General features: G+C 40.7%; 1 protein-coding gene across 1 annotated transcript; it reads left to right on the top strand.

Annotated features, from left to right (window-relative positions):
- The first annotated feature begins 1,093 nt into the window (after window positions 1-1,093).
- FAM76A (family with sequence similarity 76 member A) lies at window positions 1,094-24,273 on the top strand. The gene is made up of 9 exons (XM_007437865.4): window positions 1,094-1,216; window positions 5,427-5,491; window positions 7,773-7,827; window positions 8,742-8,894; window positions 10,737-10,894; window positions 13,310-13,396; window positions 17,121-17,256; window positions 19,642-19,743; window positions 20,161-24,273. The coding sequence occupies exons 1-9, from the start codon at window positions 1,136-1,138 to the stop codon at window positions 20,245-20,247; spliced, it is 924 nt and encodes a 307-aa protein (XP_007437927.1). The 5' UTR covers window positions 1,094-1,135; the 3' UTR covers window positions 20,248-24,273.
- Window positions 24,274-24,410: the final 137 nt, after the last annotated feature.

The following is a 24,410-nucleotide window of genomic DNA, read 5'->3' as shown; positions in this document are numbered from 1 at the left end:
CATCGCCCAGATAAGCAAAGGTCACCACCAGGCACACAATCCAACAGCAAACACATGCCAATCAAAGGACTACCAGAGGAGCAAAACAGAACCCCCACCCTTACCAGCACTGGCAAGGCAGGCCACAGCACATAAAGAGAGAGCAAACCCCACCCCATTTTAGGACTGAAGATGTTACCCAGCCGGGTAATGAAACGTTTGCAAGAAAAGAACCAAGCTCAGAGAACCCCAAAGACTCCACAGTTCGACCCTGAGCTGCACATATTCACCTCTATTGATTCTCAGTCATCCAGGTGGAATTGCCTGGAGGTCGATTCATGGCAACTGGACTCTTTGCTTTTTGGTTAGAGACGTTTCGCTACTTGTCCGAGCAGCTTCTTCAGTCTAAAAAAGTTGCTAAGATGTCTTACTCCTAACCCCTCACTCGTCCATTTATGCCAAAGCGGAAAATCCTTCCCTCGGCAGAGGTGGAGGCCTCAGACCCAGCTTGTCTCCCATTTCCAGGCTGCCCTTTCAACGGTCCCCAGGAAGATTAAGAACAGCTCAGAAGTTCAGCAGGAAGGCAACACTTAATGTTCCCCTGCGGATGAGTGGGGGGTTAGGAGTAGGACATCTACATCTCAAAGACTCTGCTAATCGCATCTCCCATTGTCCCTTCAACGAGCCCATCAGGCCAGTAAGAAACACAGCCACCCTGGAAAGCTTGCATGGGGTCCCCCTAACCAACTTTTTTAGACTGAAGAAGCTGCTTGGACAAGCAGCGAAACGTCTCCAACCAAAAAGAAAAAAGAAGAGAGTCCACTTGCCAGGACTCAACCTCCAGACCGCTCTCTATGGTTAAAGGTACCTCGCGCGGGTCACCTGACGCCTGCCTCCCTCCACCCCCCCGGCCGGCGGCCTTCCCGCTGACGTCAGCGCCACTCCAGCCCATCCCTTGCCGCTTCCCCAAACAACAGAGCCGCCCCGCCTCCCACTTCTGAGTGACGTCTCCGGAGACTCAATGAGCCTCAAGGAACGGCAGAAGGTCCCGCCCTCTCATCCTGAATGGCGTCGAATTTAGCCAATGATGTCGTGAGGAGGAGGGGGCGCTACGTCGGGTTGGGTTACGGCTGCGCCTGTCAGGGAGGGCGGCGGGATGGCGGCGCTTTATGCTTGTACCAAGTGCCACCAGCGGTTCCCCTTCGAGGCGCTCAGCCAGGGACAGCAGCTTTGTAAGGTCAGAGCCGGGAGTGGGATCGGGGGGGGGGGGCGAAGGGTCAGCCGCAGGGCGGGCGGCGTCGGGCTTGTAAGCGGAAGCTGCGAATTCGAATCCGAATTCGACCCCCCCCCCCTTGGAATCCATCCTCGTCGTCTCCGGAGTGGGGCGGGGGGCAGTTGGGGTTGCGCTGGCCTTTGCCCGCCCGATGCCGCCTTGGATTTTGAAGGGAAACAGCGCTGCTGCCTCCTTCACAGGGTTGTTGTTGCGGTGCTTCGGCAAAAATGGGTATCCGAAGAGGTGACTGGGCCAGTCCCTCTCTCAGCCCAGCCCACCTCACAGGGTTGTTGTTCTGGCGAAAATAGGAGCAGGAATATCAGGTGCGTTCGCCACCTTGAGTTTACTCTCTATTATTGTTAGATTTTTTATCCCGTTTTTTTATATATATAACTCAAGGCAGTGAACATATCTAATGCTCTTGCCCCCTCTTTTCCCCACAACAACAACCCTGTGAGGTGGGTTAGGCAGAGAGAATGGGACTGGGCCAAAGTCACCCAGCTGGCTTTCATGCCTAAGGTAGGACTAGAACTCAGTCAACTGGTTTCTAGGCCAGCAGCTTTACTTGGCTCTCCGGTAAAGGCAGGATAAAAATCTGATTATAATAATAATTGGGATTGCTGAGTGAGGGGGAAGGACAAAATTGTTCTGTAAGGGTGTATTTATTTATTGCACCTGTATCCTGCCCGGTCAAGAAATCAGTCGATTTTATTTTGATCCATCCTCAGCAAGTTGCATTAAAACATACTAACATAAGTCAGGGGAGTACAAACGAGGATTGCTTCAGTTCCAGCTCGGAGGTTCAAAGTAGTAATAACCGCAACACTTTTAATTTGGTTGTTGATTTAACCTACGCTCTTGGTTTGCACGGGACACTAAATGCTGAACTAACAAAAAAATCTAGGTTAGCACCATATGTCAAGCCATGAAAAAATTAATAACACTAATCAAGCTTAATATATTGTATCAGTATATTGTATCTGACCTGAAAATCAGGAGTCTGGTGCCGTCTTTTCTGACACAGTAAAAGGCAGAAGCTTTTGTGAGCTGCATCTAATAAAGAGCTGCAACTCATGAAAGCTTTTGCCTTTTAATAAAATTTGTAAGTTGAAAAGGGTACTACCCAATTCCTTTGGTTTTTTTGCCATCATAGACTAATATAACCAACCCTCCTGCATTATCTGACCTGGTTAAGTGTGCTGTATAAACACTGCCAGTGAGTGGAAACTGAAACCTAAGCCTCTACAGTTGAGTAATGTGACTGGGCACACATCAGCCTTCTCCACCAGTCCCCTTCCCTTGTACATGCTGACTACAGATTAGGAGAGCTGAACTCCAGAACATCTGGAGGGCACCAGGTTCAGGAAGACGGTATTGAACCCAACTGTGATTTGTCTTCAGTTTAACATTTCTTGTCAACCCAGTCATAATGGTTGGATTAATTGTAGCTAATTGTAGTTGATGCAACAAATCCTGGTTAATGAAAGCATGATTTAATGATACATGAAATCAGCTTCAGTATGACTATTATTGCTACACTGGTTCTCCAAGTTTGATTTCTCCAAGGAGGAAAAGTATTGAAGAGGAGAAGAGAAAGGTCATAAAACTAAGGCCAGTGCCCCAGTCATAATTTCTAACATTTTCTAGAGCCATCCAGCCATCATTATGCCCATATAACAATCAGGAGGATAGAATTTAAAAAAAAATTACTTTAATGGTGTTAAATAGCACTACAACATATTAGGGAGGAAATGGCCCTCAGGGTTCAAATGTATGTGTATTTACCTCAGAATAAATTCCACTGATTTCAACAGTACGTACTTATTTCTAAGGTAAAATGGATTGCTTGGGCTGTAGATGGTGAGAGATGTTCCTTGGGAAGGTAGTTTGGAACTTGAATAAGCAGATGCTTTGTGGTTTTAACCCTATGATCATTTAACAGATTAGCTATTCCCCCTTCATGCTTTTATTGTTCATCAGCCATTGATTTAATTAAGTATTGTGTGTGTCTAGCAAGGTAAATTCTGAATGATGCTTGTTAAATAAGATTTGGGGTCTACTCATTGTCAGTTATTACCTCTTTGTATACCATCCTTTTACCAAATTGTTCCAGGTTTGAAACTGGTGTACAATAAAGTGTGTTCCATAATAAGTTCTAGGCAATAAAATTAATACTGTAGATTAAGCATCCTGCAGAGGTTGAAACCAGTTAGAGTAAGAAGAGCAATAATGTCAGTTGTTCTGGACTAAATTAAATGGGGGGGGGGGAGGCTCAGGGGGCAATTTAATGAAGAAAAAAAGTTTGATGATTAGAGGGAGGATCACTATTTCAGAATCCTTGTGGGCAAAACAAGAGTTAGGATTTCAAGTGAACCATTAAATTGTATTGGATATTACTATGTTATGTTGCTACAGTGATTTGCTTGTTCTCTGTACTCTTGTGTAGAGTTTGATGCAGCTTTCTATGCTACATGATACCTACTGAAGCATATATTAAATGACAATGGCTTCGTCTAAGGTATTGATTACGATCAAGAGCAGCTGTATAAGGATCATAAATCTCACTGTAAAATGCTACAATCATAATAACTGCTTCCTAGAGAGAATCCTTTTTGTTTCTCTTAATAACAGCTGGATTCACACAACCTGTTCAACCCAGGTTAACAAAACATAATTGCTGTGTTTGTACAATAAGTAATGCCCAAACTTATAAACCGTCTTATAGCATAGTATGATGCTGCTTCTCACAATATGCTAAAATAAGGGCTGGATTTCTACCACATGATGAATTACAAAGTACTCAGCCTTTTCAGAAATGATTTCAGAAAGATTGGACACAATTGCCTTGTTGCTGCAGTTGCATTTGGAAACTGGAACACTAACTCATACACTACTTTGTACTATACTTCCACATTTTGAGCTGAAAACCAGGAGTGTTAACTAGTTTTATATTGACCATTGCTATTCGGGACACTTATGACCCAAGCATTTGGAATAGGACATCAAGAACAGTGAGTCTTCCCTGCTTGGGGAATGGTTAAATAAATTATTATACAATACTGGAAGGACAGAAATCTGCATCTGATTTGCAGGAAGGGATTGCTGATATATATATGTCAACCTTTGAATTCTCTTTCTTTTTCAACAAAAGGGCAAGAAATGTTCAAGAAATGTGGTGAAAATATTTGAAGTTCTTTTGATTGTGGTACCTTTTCTTTCTTGATTCCAGACCTTTTCTTTCTTGATAAATTTTGAGGTTACATTATACATATATCTCTGTATATGTAATATTTCTTTAATTAGAGACAACTACTCTCATTATAGCCCATTATAGCCTAGTTAATGTGCTGCATAAACCTAGCTGATGTGTGGTACAGCCATGAAGAGAGAAACAGTGACAGCAAAGAGCATAAAGTGTGATTATTGTTATTATTGGCATTGATATCCTACCTTAAGTTCTAGTTTCATCCCCAGAACAACAATCCTGTGAGTTAGATTGGGCTGGAGGAGACTGATCAAAGTCAGTCAGGGAATTCTTTGATAAAGTGGGGTTTTGGACCTGGACATTCTCAGTCCAGATCTTGCTTCTTAATCACTATACTACACTGCCTCTCTTATTATGGGTGGGGTACAGATTATTTTTGTTGTTTTGTCTATCCATTATAATTGGAGGCTGAGAACTAGTGCTAGAAAGGTACCATTAGATTGCTCTGAAAGGCCAGAATAACAATGCCTGGTCATCTTTATTCTTATTGAGTATTGAGAGGAAGAAGTGGGGTCCTATAGAGAGCCACAGAGATGACCTTGGAGAAGCTATGCAATGGCACTTAGAAAAACATGATTTAATCCAGGACAGGAAGAAAACATTAGAAACAAACTAACACCACCTTAACTCTCTTGAGTATAAGAGGGAGGGAGGAAATACTATCAAGCTTTCAAGCTTCTGTAATTATGACCCATATCAATAGAGATCCAGTCATTCCTGTGGAGTCTGTTTCCTAAACTGGCCCACTTTAAAGGGTTGACAGTTCCCTTGTGTGCTGTTCATTGGTATTGCTTTCACGTTTATGGGACATTATGCTAGTTACAGTAAAATTCCCTTGGTTCTACTCCTGCTTTTGTCTGGGAGTTTATATGCATTTCAAGCCTTTTTAACACATCCTTTCTCCTTCAGGAATGTCGGATTGCACACCCGATTGTTAAATGTACCTACTGTAGAACTGAATTCCAGCAAGAGAGGTAAATGCTGCATATAGTAGATTATTAAGGAGAAGTAGTAATGTGGAATTGTTGATGTTGTCCAGATGAAGACTTTTTACAGTATTCTGTTATTTTATTTCCAATGTATTTTCAGTATCGGTAGATAGTTCAAAATGCTTTAGGACTTGTTAACATTCAGCCAGACAGAAGAACAGATACTTTGCACTAACTTTCTAAATTACACTCACAGCAATTTAGAAATAAATTCTGCTGAAAGAGATAGCGCTTCCAAGAGAGGAATGATGGAGAGTGCAGTTTGGTTTCTATCCACGTATTATAGCTGTTACAAAAAATAAAATCAAAATTCTTTCTTGCTGCAGCTGTAACATCACTTCCATTAGTAGCTCTCAAGGATACTGTTAGTGGCAGCTCCAGCATTATGGAAGTGTGCCATTAGCGTTGGAAGTAACTGCAGGAGTGGGACTCCCATGTGTACTGCTTCATCCACAGTGAAGTCAGATGGGGATTTTTTATGGCAGCTCTGCACGTTCGACATGCCAAACTGCTCTTGTGACTTGGACCCCAGAGTTTGGCCAGAAGGGAATTAAAATCCACCAGATTTGTATGCTTGAACTGTGTGAACATGGCAGTCATCAAGGTTAAAGTAATTTGTAAATGCATGGATGCTTTGAAGTAATTCTCTCAGCTTTGTTGTGTTAAGGATAGATTGCAGTCCTATTTTACTTGGGGTTCATAATATAATCTTATGCAAGATTGCTTAGAAGAATGGTTTCTTGAGTTCAGTGGGACTTCTTGGGAAGTGGATTATGGATTGTTACGTCAGTTATATTGATCTAAGTGGGAATTATTTTTGAGGCAGTATTGCTCTATACTATGGATAGTAATTTGGGGAACTTGTGAGCAGCTCCAGTTAATTTAAATATGAGTAATTCAGGAAACAATGCCTTCTCTTTGTATCTAATCCTTAAATTGGGAGGATATTTGCACCTTTACACCTAAAAACTGGACTCCAGTCATAAGTCATCCAAGAACCATATAATAAAGGGCCCAATGAGTCTGTGGGCCAACAAATGTTGCCTATGGTCCATCCATTCCTAATTATTAGGGGCTGATGAAAGATCGAATCTAACATGAACTGGAAACTCCTGATATAAGATAAAACATAATGTGAAAGCCACAAAAGTGTTTAAAATTCTGCCTATTACATTTGATCAGTATACATTGGGACTGTGCAGCTGTCAGATTTAGACTCCAAAAGGTGCTTAGCATCTGTTTGCAACCCCTTTTTAAAATTACTTTGGTTTAATGCCAGTTCTTTTAAATCAACTGACATTAGAGTTCATAGCTTTTATTTTAAAATCCTATACATCTGTCCATGTCCTAAAATAAGTCAGAGACAATAGAAATAGAAACTTGAGACATGCCAAGGCATTTGAACCAGCATTGCAAGAATCCCCGCCCCCTTTGACATTTGAAACCCAGTTAAATAAGTTACAAGAAATAGCTTTCCAAGAAAGAAAATAGAGAAATCAACATAATACGTGTATAACGTGCTAAGTTGCTAGAGATTTCTGTGGTGGTCGGAGATCTATCTGCAAACTGGCTGCCTTTGGTGCATATTTGGGAATCAGCGCATTGATTTTATGAATCTAGTTGATTTTTCTGCATAGCTATTGCAGGTTTCACCCCAGTCACGCCTACAAGTAATGCCTTTTTCCAATTCTTTGATCCTCAGCTTCTTTGGGTCCATAGTGCTCAGGTCAGTCTCTTTATCATAGTTCAGTTCACAGTTCTGATTATCTTTTTCAGCTTCTCAACAAGGATATGATGACTTAAAAGGTTTTGCCACCCCTATTTTAGGGGCTGCATCAGTGGTTGCTCCAACTCAGCAGTCTTCTCTTGTGGAGCACAATATAACATTCCCAGGAAGGAGAACACACACTTTGCAGTCTCCCTCTTGCAGAGTGTAGCTGTTTCCGCAAGAGGGACAGCGTGGGGAGCAGAATCAAGGCCACTGCTACCCAGAGCCTGTTAGCTGCCCATATCCTACTTCTCTGAGCCCACCTTGGCCACTCCTTGGCTCACCTGTTTGCACCCCTTAAAGCAGCTGCATATTTTCCTACAGCTGCTACACAATCCCAAGAAAAGATACTGCAGCTTTAAGGGGTTGCAAACAAATGCTAAATTTGCACTCCTACATGCCCCAAAGCACCCTTTGGAGACTGAATCTGAATAGCTGCATGGCCCTAAGCCACATTATCAGATTTCATTTTTTATACTCTGTTTTTTCTTCTGCTAGTAAAACCAATACAATATGCAAGAAGTGTGCTCAGAATGTGAAACTTTATGGGACGGTATGTATCAAAAATCTTTTTTCCCTTCAGCAATTTGGAGTGGCTAACAATAATGTAAAATCAACACTAATAGAAATAGCAATAAAACATAGCAGAGAAAGAAAATAATCCATAAAAACATGTATTATATACATCGCTAATATTTATTTATTTATTAAATCTGTATGCTGCTTGACTCCCAATGAGTTAAGGGTTAGCTGAAAATAAATCATAGTCCACTAGCTCAGTGTTTCTCAACCTCAGCAACTTTAAGAAGTGTGGACTTCAACTCCCAGGATTCCCCAGCCAGAATGCTTGGCTGGGGAATCCTGGGAGTTGAAGTCCACACCTCTTAAAGTTGCTGAGGTTGAGAAACACCGCGCTAGTGGAATACTTACTGATTTCTGGTGAGCCACTATGGCTCACGTGGCCTGTAGCAAAAGATGTTTAGAATTATTGGTCACTGATACGTGTTTCCCATCACTGGCCTAGTGCCTGATAAACTATGGGATTGTCAGAAACAATGTTTTCATATAAACCAGCTAAGGCATTTTAGTGTTAATTGAAGTTCCATTCTTAAGTACATTTGTTACATTTCAATTGCCTAAAGATCTTGAATGTGTATTCTTGCTTTGTGAGTTTAAAACACTTGAGCGTAAAATAAGGCTTTAAAAAATGTAAACTGTGTAAGGCTATAATATTGTTTCAGTGTATAAGAGGATTATTTTCCATGGCTAATCAAGGAAAAGAAACAGCTCTAGAGAAGTTAAGTACTTGTGGCATTATCAGGTTTTTTCCCCACTTTTATTCAATTATTTCATTGAATAAAGCTTGAAATGCATTGTTAGAAGCGTTTGAGCAGATGGGAGATGACTCCTTATATATTTCAATGTGATGCTAATCCCTTTGCTATTTTATCTTCTTTATTATTTAAGCCAAAGCCGTGCCAGTACTGCAACATAATTGCAGCATTTATTGGCAATAAGTGCCAGCGGTGTACGAACTCTGAGAAGAAATACGGGCCGCCCCATTCATGTGAGCAGTGTAAGCAACAGTGTGCCTTCGACAGGAAGGATGATAGGAAAAAAGTGAGTATCTATGTATGTTTAGTACAGAAAGTACTCTTTATTATGCGTAGACTTGAACCATGCTTCAGTCTGCCAGTGTCCAAGCAGCAGCTGACTTTGGTGCTAGCCATTATTTACTTCTAGCTGAATCTTAGTTATTAAGACAGCACTGGAACCTTATCTCCCCCCATCTGACTTGACTGGATGGTGCTCCATTCAGTCGGAGTACGCAAAGCTGCTAACAGTTAATAAAATGCAGAATGTAAACATTTTTAAAGCATAAGTTTAAAACCACTGCAGGTATCAAATAAACACTAACAAGTGGAAGATTGAGGTTTGGTTCCCTGGAACACGTTGACTGACCTGGAGCAAGCCCTGTGTGTATCTATGTAGATGTAGATATAGATATAGATAATGCTCAAATTATGGCCATTTCTTCAGTGGCAATGCTTGGCTGGGGAATCCTGGGAGTTGAAGTCCATACCTCTTAAAGTTGCTGAGCGTTTGGAGTTATGGCGGTGCTGAACAAATGGTACTTATGCCCAGTCCCCGAAGTTGCAGCCATTACAGTGCCCCCACGGGTACACGATCAAAATTCAGGTGCTTGGCAACCTGCCCACACTTAATGACCGCAGGGGTGTTTCAACTCCCCCCACCAGCTTATCTCCCCCCATCTGTGCCTTTTTGGTCCTCTGCACTCCCTGGTCCCTGCCACCCTGTGCTCCACCACTCCAGCTGACCTCTGCCATCTTCTTGCTCCTGCTGACCAAGCATGCCTGGCCTGGCCCTTCGCAAGGCAGCTGCACAAGGCTTTCTTCCCAAGGTTGCACATGGCAGTTTTCTTATGAGACCTGGGGAAGAAGGCCTCCCAGGGCCAGCAGCTGCCTCGTGAAGGGCCAGGCTGGGCATGCCTTGTCAGCAGCGGGAGCAAGAAGATGGCAGACTTCAGCTGGGGCAGCAGAGTGCAGAGCAGCAAGGGTGGCTGGGGCTGGGCTGAGGCAGCTGGGGCTTCCCAAGGCAGCTGTGGCTTTGTGCCGCACCATGCTGCGCTGCTGGGGCAACTGGGGCTTCACACCACACTGCTGGGCCGGGCTGTGGCAGTTGTGGCTTCGCAATGCAGCTCAGGGGCTTCTTGCAGCCCCAGAGCTTCAGTGTGCCAAGAAGCCTCTGAGCCGAGCATGGCAAGCAGCCCCAGAGCCATGCAGTTCCAGGGCTGCTTGCTGCCCCACAAGGTGGGATGCAGGACAGCCAAAAGGGCAGAGATGAGGGGGAATAGGGAGTTGGGGGGAGTTGAAGGGGGGGCAGTCCCTTACCTTGGAAGAACTGAGGCTCAGGGCTGGGAAGAACCAAGCTGGGAATGGGTTCGATCGGGGTGGGTCCTCGGCTAACGACCGATGGAATTTGGTTAATGACGGCAATGGGGAGCGCCAGGATTGCCATCACTAAGCAATGTGGTCATGTGATGTCAAGCTTTACAACCACATTGCTTAGCAACAGAAATTCCAGGCTACATAAAGAGGGAGTTGAGTTGGTTTGTACTAAACAGCAGCAGATTTTTTTTTAATTTACTGGGTTTCAGAATAGCTGTTATTTTTATTGGGAGAGATGGATGAGTCTGTTTCTGTTGGGTTGACGTGTCTCTTCCATCCTGATTTAGCAACATTTTTCAATTGTTTAAACCACGTTAAAGTTTGCATTCATGTTTTTTCTTAAAATGACCTTTTTATGCACAGTTCCAAACTGCATTCTGTATGACTTATTTTAGTCTAACATACAGCTTGGTTCCAATCTGCACATTAATCTGTTGACTAAATCTATTAACAAAATCCCATTTCTCTCTTGCCTTCTCTTCCTTGACTTCAGGTGGATGGGAAGTTACTCTGCTGGCTTTGTACACTCTCCTATAAGCGAGTGCTACAGAAGACCAAAGAACAGCGCAAGCATTTAAACACCTCCTCTCGGACAAGCCTGCCGGAAAAGGAGCAATATGGCCGACTTAACTGCAGCAGCCACTACAACAGGTATCTTTGCTTTGCATGCTATTTACTAGCCATTCATTCTTTCTTTAATTTGTGATCTGGTTCACATATCCTAAGCCAAGGTTTGCTTAACTCCAGATAATCCTCGCTTAATGATGGTAATAGGGACCGGCAAGTCCATTACTAAGCAACCCAGTCGTAAAGCACAACACAGTCGTAAAGCGCAATGTCACGTGACCACACTGACTTACAACAGCAGTTGCAGCAGTTCTGGTTGCCATTGTTAAGCGAATCCTGTATGGTTGTTAGGCATGACATGTGATCACCATTTGTGACCTTCTGCAGGCTTGGCTTTGCTTGTCAGAAGCTAGCAGTGAAGGTCTCCAATGGCGATCCCGTGATTGCGGGATTCTGTGACCATTGTAATTGCAGGCCAGTTGCCAAGCACCTGAATCACAATCATGTGACCGCAGGGATGCTGCAATGGCTGCAACTACGAGGACCAGTCATAAGTCTCCTCGTTCAGAGCTGTTGTTACTTTGAACGGTCGCTGAATGAGTGGTCATTAAATGAGGACTAACTGGTTATTGAATGAACTACCATTGGCTGAGTGTGCCCAATATAGTAAGTCAAAACCCACAAATTGCCATAAACATAGTCACTGACTGTTCTCATAATGTATAAAGATGGAGTAACTCCATCCTCAGATTTGGTCTTTATAGCCGCATTGTATTGCTTGTAATGCAAAGATCAGTAGCCTGTAGAGTTCTGAGTAGACTTTATCTATGGGAGTGGGTAAGAACTTCCTCCCATTATAAGCTAAAAAATATAGAAGTTTTCTCCCAAAGTTAATCTGGAAAGATTTAATTAATTAAATTCAGTTTAGGCGCCATCTGACTCTGGGCACCTCATAATGGCAGAATAAAATACAATGTGAATAATCAGAAACAAAATCAATAAAGAACAAGAAAGATAAGAACAAAAGAACAGAACAAGAACAAGATGGTGGTCCAGCAACAACACACAAAAAATATCCCACAAGGGGCTTCATCCACTTAGCCCAACTCCTGGAAGAACAGCCAGGTCTTTAAGGCATTCCAGAATGCTATCAGGGTGGGAGCCACACGGATTACAGGAAGAACTCCATTCCAGGGGGCAGGTGTCACAATAGAGAAGGCATGCTTCCTGGGTCCCAAAATATGACACCCTTGAGTCAAGTTTGACCCCTGATGACTACATCAATGCATATATTTAGTTTTCTTGGCAGCAGTATGGAAGTGATTTGTCATTACCACTTCTGGGATACAGTATGCCCCAGATAAGGTCACTGTATTCCCACAGTAGGTTTCCTGCTAAAGCTATCACCTGTACTGGATATGGTTGGTAGAAGTTAGAGTGCTAAATACAGGTAGTCCTCATTTAGCAACCACAACTGGGACCAGCAACTTGGTTGTTAAGTGAAGTGGCACTTCAGCTTTCCTTTGCTTTACAGACCTACAAAGGTCATAAATGTGAGAATTGGTCTTAAAGTGACTTTTTCATCATCATCATAACTCCAAACTGTCACTAAATGAGGCAGTCACTAAGCAAGGACTACCCGTATGTGTAAGGCAACAGATTGTATCCACTACATCAAAAGTACAGGAGGCAATCATTTTCAAACCCTTATTCAGCCATAACATTTACAGAGTGATCCTGGCCCAATCCATCTGTCATTTACCTCCCCTCTCAGTCATTCCTTCTTCACAGGGCTATCATTATTATTCCTAATAAGAAGCATGGTCATTTTTTTTCTACTCTGGTCTAGAGAATCTCCTTCAGGATAAAGGATTCACACCATGATCTGTTCTGTTTTTTTTTTTATTATTATTTTTTTATTATTATTTATTTATTTAACTTGTCCCCACCCATCTCCCCCCAGTGGGGGACTCTGGGCAGCTTACAACATATTAATAAATAAATATACATTTATTTATTATACATTATATAATTGCTGCATGAGAAACATTGGAACAATGGAGTATAGTTTCTGTTACAGTATTGCAAAGCATCTAACAACCATGCATGTGCCAGATATTAAAAATGGGTGTCTTTTCATATTTGCTGCTCATTATGAAATGCTATATTTATCTACAGAGTTGTGATTCCAATTATTTTGCGGCAATGGCTGAAAAAAAAAGGCCCCATAGAGGCCTTCTACCTCCAGCCTCAGATTTTTCATCCTCTTGGTCTCTCCTTCTTCTTTTTAGTAATGTTTTTAATTAAGGTTTTATGTATTTATATATTTTATGTTTTTAATGTTTGTTGTGAATCGCCCAGAGTTCCCCCATTGGGGGGAGATGGGCGGTTGAATAAATAAATAAATAAAATAAAATAAAACAAAAATTCTAAAATCATGATTTAGAACTGGCTAGTTTCCAGGCTGTGGTCAATTTTTCCTCTGTGTTACTTTTGCAGCCAGAAAACCTTATCTACATCTTCTATTCAGAATGAACTGCCAAAGAAAAAACCCAAGTTTGATGCCATATCAGCCAATGGGGACAGGTAAGCCACTTAATTTTTAGAAATAAAGGAGTATCGGATCTGTCTTTGCTTAAAAAAGAAACAACATAAAGTATTTGATACACATTCTCATGTTTAGAGATTAAAAACAAAAGTTCCTCATAACCATGAAATTAGTTCTGGATCATTCTGGAAAGGGAGAGGAAGAGATCTTTCTGTTTCTTTCCCTCCCTCTCGCTTCATGCCACAATTTCACTCATATGTCTTCTGGAGAAATGCTGTTTGCCTCTACCTTTGAAGGCTTTAATTGAATTGCAGATAATTTAGAGATATGACTTTTAATGGGACTGTAGTAGAGAGAAGATGAGTGCAATATGCTTTCCCCATTCTTTACAGTCTCAGTGTTGTTCAGCTGCTATTTATGTAACAGAATTAAGTATTTTAATGTAATGTTTACCTTAATCAGAATATTATATTTAAAATATTCAGATTATTTCATATCATCTTAGTACAGATAATCCTCATTTAGCAATCACAATTGGGACCAGCAACTCCATCACTAAATGCTGCGGTTGCTAAGCGAAACATCATATGACCGACTTACGAGCTCCCTTCCCTTTCAGTCGTTAAGCGAAACATCACATGACCATGACTTACAATTTTACTTCTACCTTTTCTATTAACTCTGCTTGTTGCAAGTCAGTTGCAAAGCACACAAATGGCGATCACATGACTGCGGGACGCTGCGACAGTCATAAATGCAAGGATTAGTTGCAAAGCTATTTTTTAACGCCATCTTAACTTCGAACAGTCATTAAATGAGGCATTTGGTAAGTGAGAACTACCTGTAGTTGTTAAAGAAAACCTGTCAAGTACGCTAATATTGCTATCTACAAATTGCAGGGCAAGGATGAAGGCTGAGAAAGCAAAGTTGACCTATGGCATCTTTCCTCATCCTGGCTTCCAGTCTGTTTGGGGAGTCCTTGGTATTGTAGTCACAGCATAGCTGAAAATTACCTAGTTGGGGAAAGTTTGCCTATGGCCACCAAGAGTGGGCATGCCGATGCAAGAATTGGATGAAGGGCTTCCTAGGACACCCTTTGGCCTAATGCTATACCATATTAAATTGCAAGTTTGCAGGTTTGCATTTAAGGTGCAGACTCTAATATTCGTTACTCTGTTTTAATATTCACAGCAAGCCCATAGGGACCTAAAACAGATGCATAAACTTTCAGCTATGTAAAAAAGCCTTGCTAGATTGCAGCTCCCCCCCAAGTCCTGCTGTGCTGCCTCACTGTGGCAGGGGGTGTTCCTGGGAGGGATGAACGAACAACATCGTGAGCATATGCCAAGAATATATACTCCCAGCAGGGTCACCCAAGGCGTGAAGGTCATCCCAGCTGCCCCGCTAAAGCAAGTAGGCATCTCTATTGGGCAGCAGCAATAGAAGAAGTTGCTGGAGGCAGATGATCACTGTCGTGACAGAGGGAAAGGCATCAGTTCACACTGTGTGGGAGAAGGCAATAGTAAACCACTCCTATATTTTTACCCAGAAAACCACATAGATAGAATACAAAACGATTAATGATATAGTGCCAGATGACGGGCCCCTCATGTCGTATGGCACTCAACATGCTATTGAGGAAGAGTTGAAGATCTTTTGGAGTATTAATGGTGTTGCTGAGGATGAGAAACACTGGTTTAGAGTAACACATACATGCTAAGAACTTGTGTGTGAGCATGTGTGTCTGCTTAATGGTGTTTTTACCGCTCATCCTAAATTTTCAACACTATTAATATCCCTACAACTTCTAGAGCAGGGTTCCTCAACCTTGGCAACTTTAAGATGGGTGGACTTCAAGGCTGGCTGGGGAATTCTGGGAGTTGAAGTCCACCCGTCTTAAAGTTGCCAAGGTTGAAGAACCCTGTTCTAGAGCACTTTTTTTGGAAATCTGACTAGAAATTCTTGCAGTGTTCATACATGGCCACTGGAGGGCAGGCATCAACCATGGGAAAGAAATTGTGGTCTTGCAATCAAAGTTGGGTCAGCAGAAATCTGGCAGCCACTATTCTTTTACCCGGGTGTATAAGGTTTCTGCCCTAGATCTGTCTGTGATATTGAGATAAATACAGCCAGAAGTTGCATCAGATCTGCACATAGGCAAACTTGGAAACTAGCTAGGGCTTCATTTAAACAGAACAGTCCAGCCTTTTAAGTACTTCTCAGGTATCTGTGGAGAATAAGGAGTTAATGAGAGGGACCAGGGTAGTGAAAAAAAATGGATATTCTACAATTCCTTGCTGCCCAGCAGAGAAACGCCATTGATTGTCACGATCCCCTTCATCACGCCCATTTTCAAATGCATTGGGCTGTGTAAGTAGAGCTCTGCCCTCCTCCTTTACCAGCTCCTCATAATGTTTCAGAGAGTAATAACTCCTAGGGGGTTTATATACAAGCCTGGAATAGCCAACAAGCAAATACTTGTTGCCACAGTTTGTTACCTAGCTGTAATCCTGGTGTTTTTAGTGCTGAGTGTAAGAACATTTTGTACTTCAGGTAAGGGTGACAGGTTCAGAATTGCTTTTCAGGACATTGTTCTAAAACAACAAAAAAGAGAAGCTAGAAATACATTGCACTTGTATATTATTCTTTTGCTTATTGCCCAACAGAGTTTTCAGCATTCCAGTAAAAATATTTTTTAATCTATATATCCAAGCTGTTATTGTCTTCAAATGTGTAATGTTCAAACCTCATAAAAGAGGCCATGTTTATTTTTAATCAAATAATGTGGTCCAGTATTTATGCAGACTGTGGATACTGAGAAAAATATCCTAATTTGAATCATAGTCATTTGAATAGGAAAATTCTCTGGGAAATTTTCTGATTCAAATTTTTCTGGAAAACATCATCTCTAATGAAGGCACCAGACTGAGGAAGGCAGCCATAGATTTAGAGTTATCCTTTTCCTCCCACAGGAATTCTGGAAACTAGAGTCTGCAGAAGTCTGATAAAGACCAATTTGTAGAATCTTTTTATAGAGAAGTTAATTAATGCAGAGAAATTCAAAATAGAAAGCATCTAGGCCATTTGGTGCTGTAGCCGGGGATTGTTATGAATCCAGGCACAGCCATCCAACTGGTGGGAGGTTTCAGAAATTTTGGAAAGTTAAGTATTTGTCCTTAGGAAAGAGAAAAAAATATTAAAATGAGTTTCATTGTTTTCCAGCATATCTCATTGCATCTTTTAGATGCATACAACTCACTCTATGCCTTTTATGAAGTCTTGAGGAGGTCTTCAAGTTCAGCAGTATTTCTGCTGAAGTACAGTCATGCAGCATTATATTGTTAGACTGTCAAGGCTGCAGCAGCTCACTGTGTGTCACTGAAATGTAACCTCCTGTTACAGAAATGCAAAACACAGTAAAGATTGGGCCAAGCTTTGCAGAAGCAGTGGCCCAGAAAGGAGTAGAATTCTCTACGTTAGGAGCAGATGTTGAAACAAAAGGTTGTACCCAGATATCATACATGGGCACGATCAGCACAACTTATTTATGTTGTTTTTTTTTAGTGAGGCTCCCTTAGATAACTGGATAAGAGATATGGAAATTACGCCACGTGAAATGCATTAAAACTCTGATGGCAACCAGGGTTGCTTCCCAAGCTTATTACTTTATGGGTCCATGCCTCTCTTGTCCGTGGATCCACTGTGACGGCTGTTGGGATGTAGTAGTGTGCACAGTGAAATCACTCTTATGGTCTCCTACAGTTTTTCTCCAGACCTTGCCTTGGATTCCCCTGGCACCGATCATTTTGTCATCATAGCCCAGCTGAAGGAGGAGGTAGCTACTCTGAAGAAAATGCTGCACCAGAAGGATCAGATGATCCTGGAGAAAGAAAAGAAGGTGACACCCTGAAGCTCCTTGGTGGGGTGCTTTGTTTCACAGCAGACTCCCCTGTACTGCTCACTGCACTGCTTACCCAGCGTTTCTCGAAATGGGTCAGGGTCTAACACCATGATGAGTCAGTCTTTAAGCCCAGAACTGTTATGAGGGTGAACCCATGCTGTCCTTTCAGGGTCTTAATTTGGAACTGACCTATGAAGGCGTGTCTGTGTTAAGCATAACTTCACACTCATTGATTTGAGAGAAACAAAGAAAAATAATTCATTTCTTTTCCTCATGATTCATTTGATGTCTTTGTTTCCTTTCTTCTATCATTCTTATACTGTTTTATTTTTAAACTGTTCTTCTGTATTGTTGCCAAGAAAACAATACAGGGCTTGTCCATAAAACCACCAGGAGTCTAGCTTGAATTGAAGGAGGCTTTATCTTTTCCCCCCCCTCCCTTTTATTTTTTCCACGATCACTTTGAATGAGATGGTTGGAATGATAGATGAGATCACAGCATGGAAAAAAGGAGCAGGATTGAACATGCAAGATAGCTGTCCAAAAAATAAGTCAGCTTGTTTGCTGTTGGGGTTTAAAGCTGGAATTTGTTGGTGGATAATACACTTGCTTGTGTTTTTCCAGTTCTTTTCTGTGGAGTAGAAATATGGACAGGGACCCAAATGACAACCAGGGAAATAGAAGTCTTTGAAAAGTTGAGTTATGAAAGATGACCAAAAATATCTCATTTTGAATGTGGATGAAATGAGATGCTCCTGTATAGTATGGGAAAGATAGAGAAATTGTAAATAACATCCCCCCAAAAAAGAAATTGAAATATTTAGGACATATAATACACAGTGAGAAATCTTGACTATTCCATTTATTTATTTATCAAAGTGTATCTTGCTGCAATCACAGGACTCTCACTGGCTCACAAAATAAGAATATACAACAAAATATAAAATATAGATGTAGAACAAATAAAACCCTAAACGCAATGCATGGCATCAGGCCCCAGAAGCTCTCCAGAAAAGCTCTATCTTCAGCTTTTTCTGGAAAGCATCAATGTTGCAGACAGATGAATCTCCAGCAGGAGATCATTCCAGAGGGTTGGCCTCATCACTGAAAAACAACACTTCTGGGCTTCGGCCCCCCAACCTCCAAAAATGGGGGACAACCGGCTGCTTGTCTCAGCATGATTGAAATATCAGGCTGACTCTAGTAGGGATGATGTGGTCCTGCAGGTAACCAGGCACCAAGCCATAAAGGGCATCATGGGTTGAAACCAGCACTAATTAATTAAACCAAGAGTCAAGGGAGATGCAGCACTCAAAAATGACATGTATTCTGGCTGAACATTTTCTCTGCATGGTTTGGCAAAAATGCAATGTCCTCCCTTTGGACAGTAACACAAAATAGCAAATAGTGCTGATGGTCACCAATGTCCAATAGAAGACAACACAGGAGAATGATCTTTCCGAGTTTCTCTTCTCCCTCTCCTTTTTTTCTTTTTTAAAAAAGTTACACTGCTGTAACTTTTTAAATATAAATAAATATATCACCAGTGGTGATATATTTCACGTATTTGAAAAGTTATCTGTTCCGTGTTTATATACGAATGTCTACAATGTCCCCTACAACAGCTTAAAACAATAACGAGCAGTAAAATAGCTGCACTCCCAAAGATAACAAAATACACATGGAACATCAATGTAGCCATTTCTGTATCTCTTGTTATTTCTTAACTTTTGTGTGTGTGTGTGTGCTTAATCAGTTACAGTACAGTGAACTTCATGTATACCAGAATTTCACAACCTTAGCTGGCTGGGGAATTCTGGGAGTTGAAGTCCAGACATCTTAAAGAAGCTAAGGTTGAGAAACACTGATGTATGCACATGCATTTCAGGGATGCGCAGCCCAAGGGCAGATACAATATTCAGCTCCCTGAATGTGATAGCAAAATGGCTTTTTTCCTCCCTCTCTCTCTCCAAAATACAGGTTAGGGAAATGAGAGAAAGGTGCCTTTGGGAGGCAAACCAATCCAAACTCCACCTTTTTTACTTTTCCATGATCATATGTTGTGTTTATAGTTATTTCTACTGTTTTTAATTTTAAATTTTTAAGTCCATTGTCCTCAGTAGGGTGGTAGTATAAAAAGAGACATGGAAATGGCTTGTGTTCTGCCATTCTGAAAGATGTCAGAAGGGAATTGGCCAGGGCTAGCTAGGTACCCGTTTCAATTTTCCTGTAAAATATATTAGGAAGTTAATAAAACACCTTCTGTTATTCTTCAACCCAGAACTGACTTAGATGATTCCCCTGGGGAGGGCTAGCATTGTATTAGATCAATTCAGTGCAAACAAATCTCAGCAACCCTGTTTTCTTTGGTTTGGTTTGCAGATAACAGAACTGAAGGCTGACTTGCAATACCAGGAATCGCAGATGAGGGTGAAAATGAACCAGATGGAAAAAACTCACAAAGAAGTTACAGAACAGTTGCAGGTAATCTTTTTTCATTTGGTCTTTTTACGGGTATTCACAAGATTCATTAGATGCTGACTTGATTCCTACATCATGCTATGCCAAAATGTGGTTTTTTCCTCCAGTTTTGGCTTAATATTCAGTATATTGTATGAACCCAGCCATTATGATTTATAATGTCCCATCTTATGAAAGTGTTTCTAAACTCAACAACTTTCAGATGTGTGGACTTCAACTCCCAGAATTCCCCAGCCAGCATGGGTTTGTTCCTGCGGTCACCAGGAATCAGGTTTGATTCAAGGGACCATGCAATGTTAAACCATGGATTAGTGCAGTGTGCAAACCCAGCCATTGTGGCTTATTCCAGGGCAAGCTAGCCATTATCTAGTGTACTGAAATACACATTTTATTCACTTCTCTTTTCCTTTCTCCCTGCAGGCCAAGAACCGAGAGCTCCTGAAACAAGCTGCAGCTTTATCCAAGGGCAAAAAACCCGAGAAATCAGGAGCAATAACTTCACCTTAAATTCAGTAAAGTCTCCTGCCCCAAGATGTTTGGGGCTGCAACCCCATTGTTCCAGAACCACACTTGGATTGATACTGTTATGGACATGACAGAATCCTTTGAGAGTGGCTATTCAATAGAATGCACCAGTGCTGGTTTATAAAATCTCCTCCTGTCATAGTACAGTGATGAGAATGATTGGAGGGCTTGATTCCCACCCCCAAGCCTATCCTCCAAGCTCATGAACAAACACTTTCAGCTCAATCATTTCTCTCCATCTATTTTACCATCACTGCCTTGGGATTGACGAAGCAAGAAGGCCTGCATGCAAATCGGATCTTTTACAGGATTCTGCTTTTAAACTTCACAGGAGACCTAAAGTGGCAAGAGCCAGTTTTAAAACTATTTTTAAAGCATTTTAAAGTGAACATTCTGCTTATTTGGGGATGTGTGTGCTACTCTGTTCTTGAGGACAGTTTGAGATCTTTTCTCTTAGGTTTGCAAAATTGAGGATGGAGTTTCAGTCAGCAATTGTCTCTCTAGCTTCTAAAAATTCAAGAGTTTCTTGGCAGAACAGCTGAATATACTCATGTGGAGACCAGAGGTTATGAATTAATGCTTTATTCACTTTTTTATGCTTATTTAGGTAACTCTGCTTTTTAGGCTGGTTGAACAGCTCCTTTTTATCATTTATTCTGTTTGGAGTGATGCCAGAGATCAGAAGTAGGCTACAACTACTTTTCAGGTAGATGAGATGAATTCAGCTAGTAACAAACGTACAACTATGCAGTTTTTCTGAAGAACACAAAAGAAAATAACCATTTTGACTACCTTGGCAGCAGGATAAAAGGAATTGGGGGAATGCTGAAACTGGAGGACAAAGATTTTCTGAAATGTTGATATAAAAGGAAAAGACACCCTCAGGTCAAGTTTATGTGGCTTGCAAGAAAATGAGACTGCTCTGAGTGCTGATAGAGAACCCTAATGCCTGTAAGCATAGAGATGAAAAGAATTCAATGACTTTTTGAGCTTGTTGAATTTCCTGGGAAATGGTAAGTGCTAAAATGCAATGAGAATCTAGTTTGTTTTCAGTTTGCCCTAGGCTGATGAAATGGGGTGGGGTGGGGGGAAGAAAGTCATTGCAAAGAAATGCCTCACTCAGCAATTTGAGATGAGAAAACCCCCTTTTTATAAGAGAAGAACCCTGTGCTGCTGTTGAGTTTCCAATGCCTGTCCTTAAAAAGGAAGACCTCCAAACCTTGAATGTGGAAGCATGCAGGAACTGATATTCTACTGCAGGTTATTTATTTTGTAATCTTGTGTGCTTTTTTTAAGACTTGGTATGTTAAGAATCCATTGCCTAGGAAGGAGCATATTAAATAGAACCTAATTTTTATACGTAATATATTTTTAGGAAGAACTGATCCATAGAGATTTAAATAGGTTGTTTTTTTGTAATCCCCCCCCCCCCCATTAAAAGGAGAATGATATTTCTGATACATTGAGCCTTTTTTTTTTCTTAATTGTGACAATTCAATCATGCATTAAAGTGGGTGCTTTACAGTGATGCTGTTTTTTCTATGTTTATCACATAGATTGTATTAAATTGATTTGTACAAAAGACATGTTAAAATATGCATTTGGGGAGGAGGAATCTACTTTTGTTTTGATATTCTGTGTATGCCTTTCTGGGTTGGTTCAGCAAAGATAAGCCGTTTTCTTTCTCCCTGAACTTGGGCCTGGTTTAAGCATTTGCCATCTGCATGAAGCACAAGAGCTTCTGGTGCTATGCTGGAATTTACTGTCTGTAGCAAATGAAACATCATTTTCTGTAATTAGGGTTTATTCTTCAGCATGTCCTCTTAAATCTTTGTTCCCTATCACTGTAACTATTACTGCTTTAAAATGACAAGGGCTTCTTGGGGTTTTGTTTAATAGATCTAATGATTTTCTACCTGCACTATAGTTGAAAAGTCTCTCAGTTTGACTTATAACAATGATGTTTCCTGCTCAGCATTCTCCCCCCATCATCCAGAGTGATATTTCATGAATGAAATGGATAGCCCTCCCTATGATAGAAGAGCATAAATAACAATTCCCTAAGCAAGTGTTTCTCAACCTTAGCAACTTTGAGATGAGTGGACTTCAACTCCCAGAATTCCCCAGCCATGATACTCCCATTGCCTTACTACTTTAGCAGGTCCACAACAGATGAGTGGCTGTCATTAACTATCCCCACTCTTCTCCAACTCAATGATGAAGAAAAGCCTGTGATATGGCAGATTTGAGGGGGGGTGGATGTCACAAGGAAATTATATATTCCCAGAGTGATTACAGGTTAGTAGTAACAGCTACTTGTTCCTAGTCATAGCAAGTGATTGCACACAGTCTACCTGTTGGGCTCAGAAAACCTAGGCAGAACTGGATCTGGTCAGTAGTTTGATGGGAGACCATCACAAAGTCCCAGGGTTGTAGACAAGATTGGGAAGTTGAAATACACCCCAGAAGCAAGCCATAGGGAACCCACTTCTGTATTGTTGCCAAGAAAGCTACATTGTAGTGCTCAGGTGTCTCAACTTGGGGGCACGCTTACCTGTTTATACCTGTTGCTTGTCATTATCAAGCACAATGACATATAGAAGGTACATCCTAAACGCAGGGAAGGGCAGGTAAGATTTGTGAGACTTGCTTTGGTGGTTTGTGTTTGTTTTGTATGTTTCTGTTGTTGCTTTTTTAAAAAAAATAGGTTCCTGAAATCTTTCAATGGGAAGCTAGTACAAATGATGATGTCTTCGAATTAAGGAGTTCTCGCTAACGAAGACAAACATTTTAAAAATAGAATTAAATAGAAAAATAAACTGAAGACAAAAATGGGATCGTAGAGCATAATTTTAAGGAGAAATGTCAACACTTGATCTATTTCCAATGGTTTCAGAATATTTGTACAGATGGAGGCAATGGTTAATATAACTAACAAATGATGACTTTTGAATAAATGTATCCTTCACTGTAGGGTTTTTTAAACTTGTTTGGTTACTTTTTTAGCAAGAACAATTTATGATATTTAAATACCTCTGAAAGATGTATTTTAGCTTTCCAGTCTTTTGTGAAAATAAACAAGAGAGCTAACAGAAATTGAATCATTTCTTATGTCATATTTATATGCTTTAGGAAACATGGATAATAAACCAACACCGGAATTTTGTGAAACATTGTTGGATGGTTTTCACAGTTGCTTCAGACTGTTCAACTTTGTTGTCACTAAAGTTATTTATAATTTATTCACTAACCCAATCCAGAAAATAAATACATTTAAATGGAACATTGTGCCATCTATGGATTATTTCCATGGTCAATTTTTTTCTCTCTCACTTTTTGATGACTTGCTGAAATAGATTTAAAAGGAACTCCACATTGCAAAGAATTTCAGCAAGCTTCGTTGGACTCCAGATCAGCCTCTCAGGGTCTTTTTAAAAAGACTTTTAAGAGAACCTGTCATTCTTAAGAGAAATTATTTATCTACTACTGATGAAGTTATTTTGGCATAAAATGAAGTTGATGTACATCATTGTTCAAATGTTAATGGTCTTAATTGATGAGATTTGGAGAGCTTATATAGGAATGACTGAACCTGGCTTATTTGTGGCCAAGTAGAACTTGTGACCAGTCCTTTTGCAAAGTATATTCAGAGTAACAGCATAATTAATCTTCAGTTCTGTAAAATCCCCATTCCTTGTACTGAGCAGATGTATCCTCATAGTTGAAAAGAGGACGATTGGAAAATAAGAGAAAATATCAGGCACCATTAATCGATTCCATTTTTCCAGGCTTCTAAAATAATGTTTAGGGAGGATTTTGAGATAATAGATATTAGTGTCTATGTTCAGGAGGAACAGTATCACCCTAATCAAGAGGGAGAAGGTATGTATCCTTTAATTATTATTTTAATATGTAATTGTTTTTTCTTTTAACTCTAAAGTATCAAATAATATTTCAAATTGGATATGCCTAAGCCTCAATAAAATTTTTGCTGATATTCTGTGGTCAACCTAACCTTTGCATGTTTATCATTATGCATGACTGAAGGAAAAAAAAGTAACTTGCCAAATATGAAATCAAGCAGGCAATGAATTGTGTATTCTTGGAACAACATAGAATTTTAGAAGAAAATACATTTTAAGCTA

The sequence above is a fragment of the Python bivittatus genome, unplaced genomic scaffold, assembly GCF_059951505.1.
Source record: "Python bivittatus isolate LINGU-HERP-01145 unplaced genomic scaffold, Pbiv_v1 ctg000310_np1212, whole genome shotgun sequence".
Classification (NCBI taxonomy): domain Eukaryota; kingdom Metazoa; phylum Chordata; class Lepidosauria; order Squamata; family Pythonidae; genus Python; species Python bivittatus.
Note: the sequence above shows the minus strand (reverse complement) of the source record. Positions and strands in the feature narration are given on the sequence as shown.

Excerpts from the sequence above, each read along its gene's own strand:
- FAM76A (XM_007437865.4), top strand. The coding sequence starts at position 1,136 with ATGGCGGCGCTTTATGCTTGTACCAAGTGCCACCAGCGGTTCCCCTTC. Across the intron at positions 10,895-13,309 it reads TGCAGCAGCCACTACAACAG|CCAGAAAACCTTATCTACAT; the intron begins GTATCTTTGCTT and ends TTACTTTTGCAG. Across the intron at positions 13,397-17,120 it reads ATATCAGCCAATGGGGACAG|TTTTTCTCCAGACCTTGCCT; the intron begins GTAAGCCACTTA and ends GGTCTCCTACAG.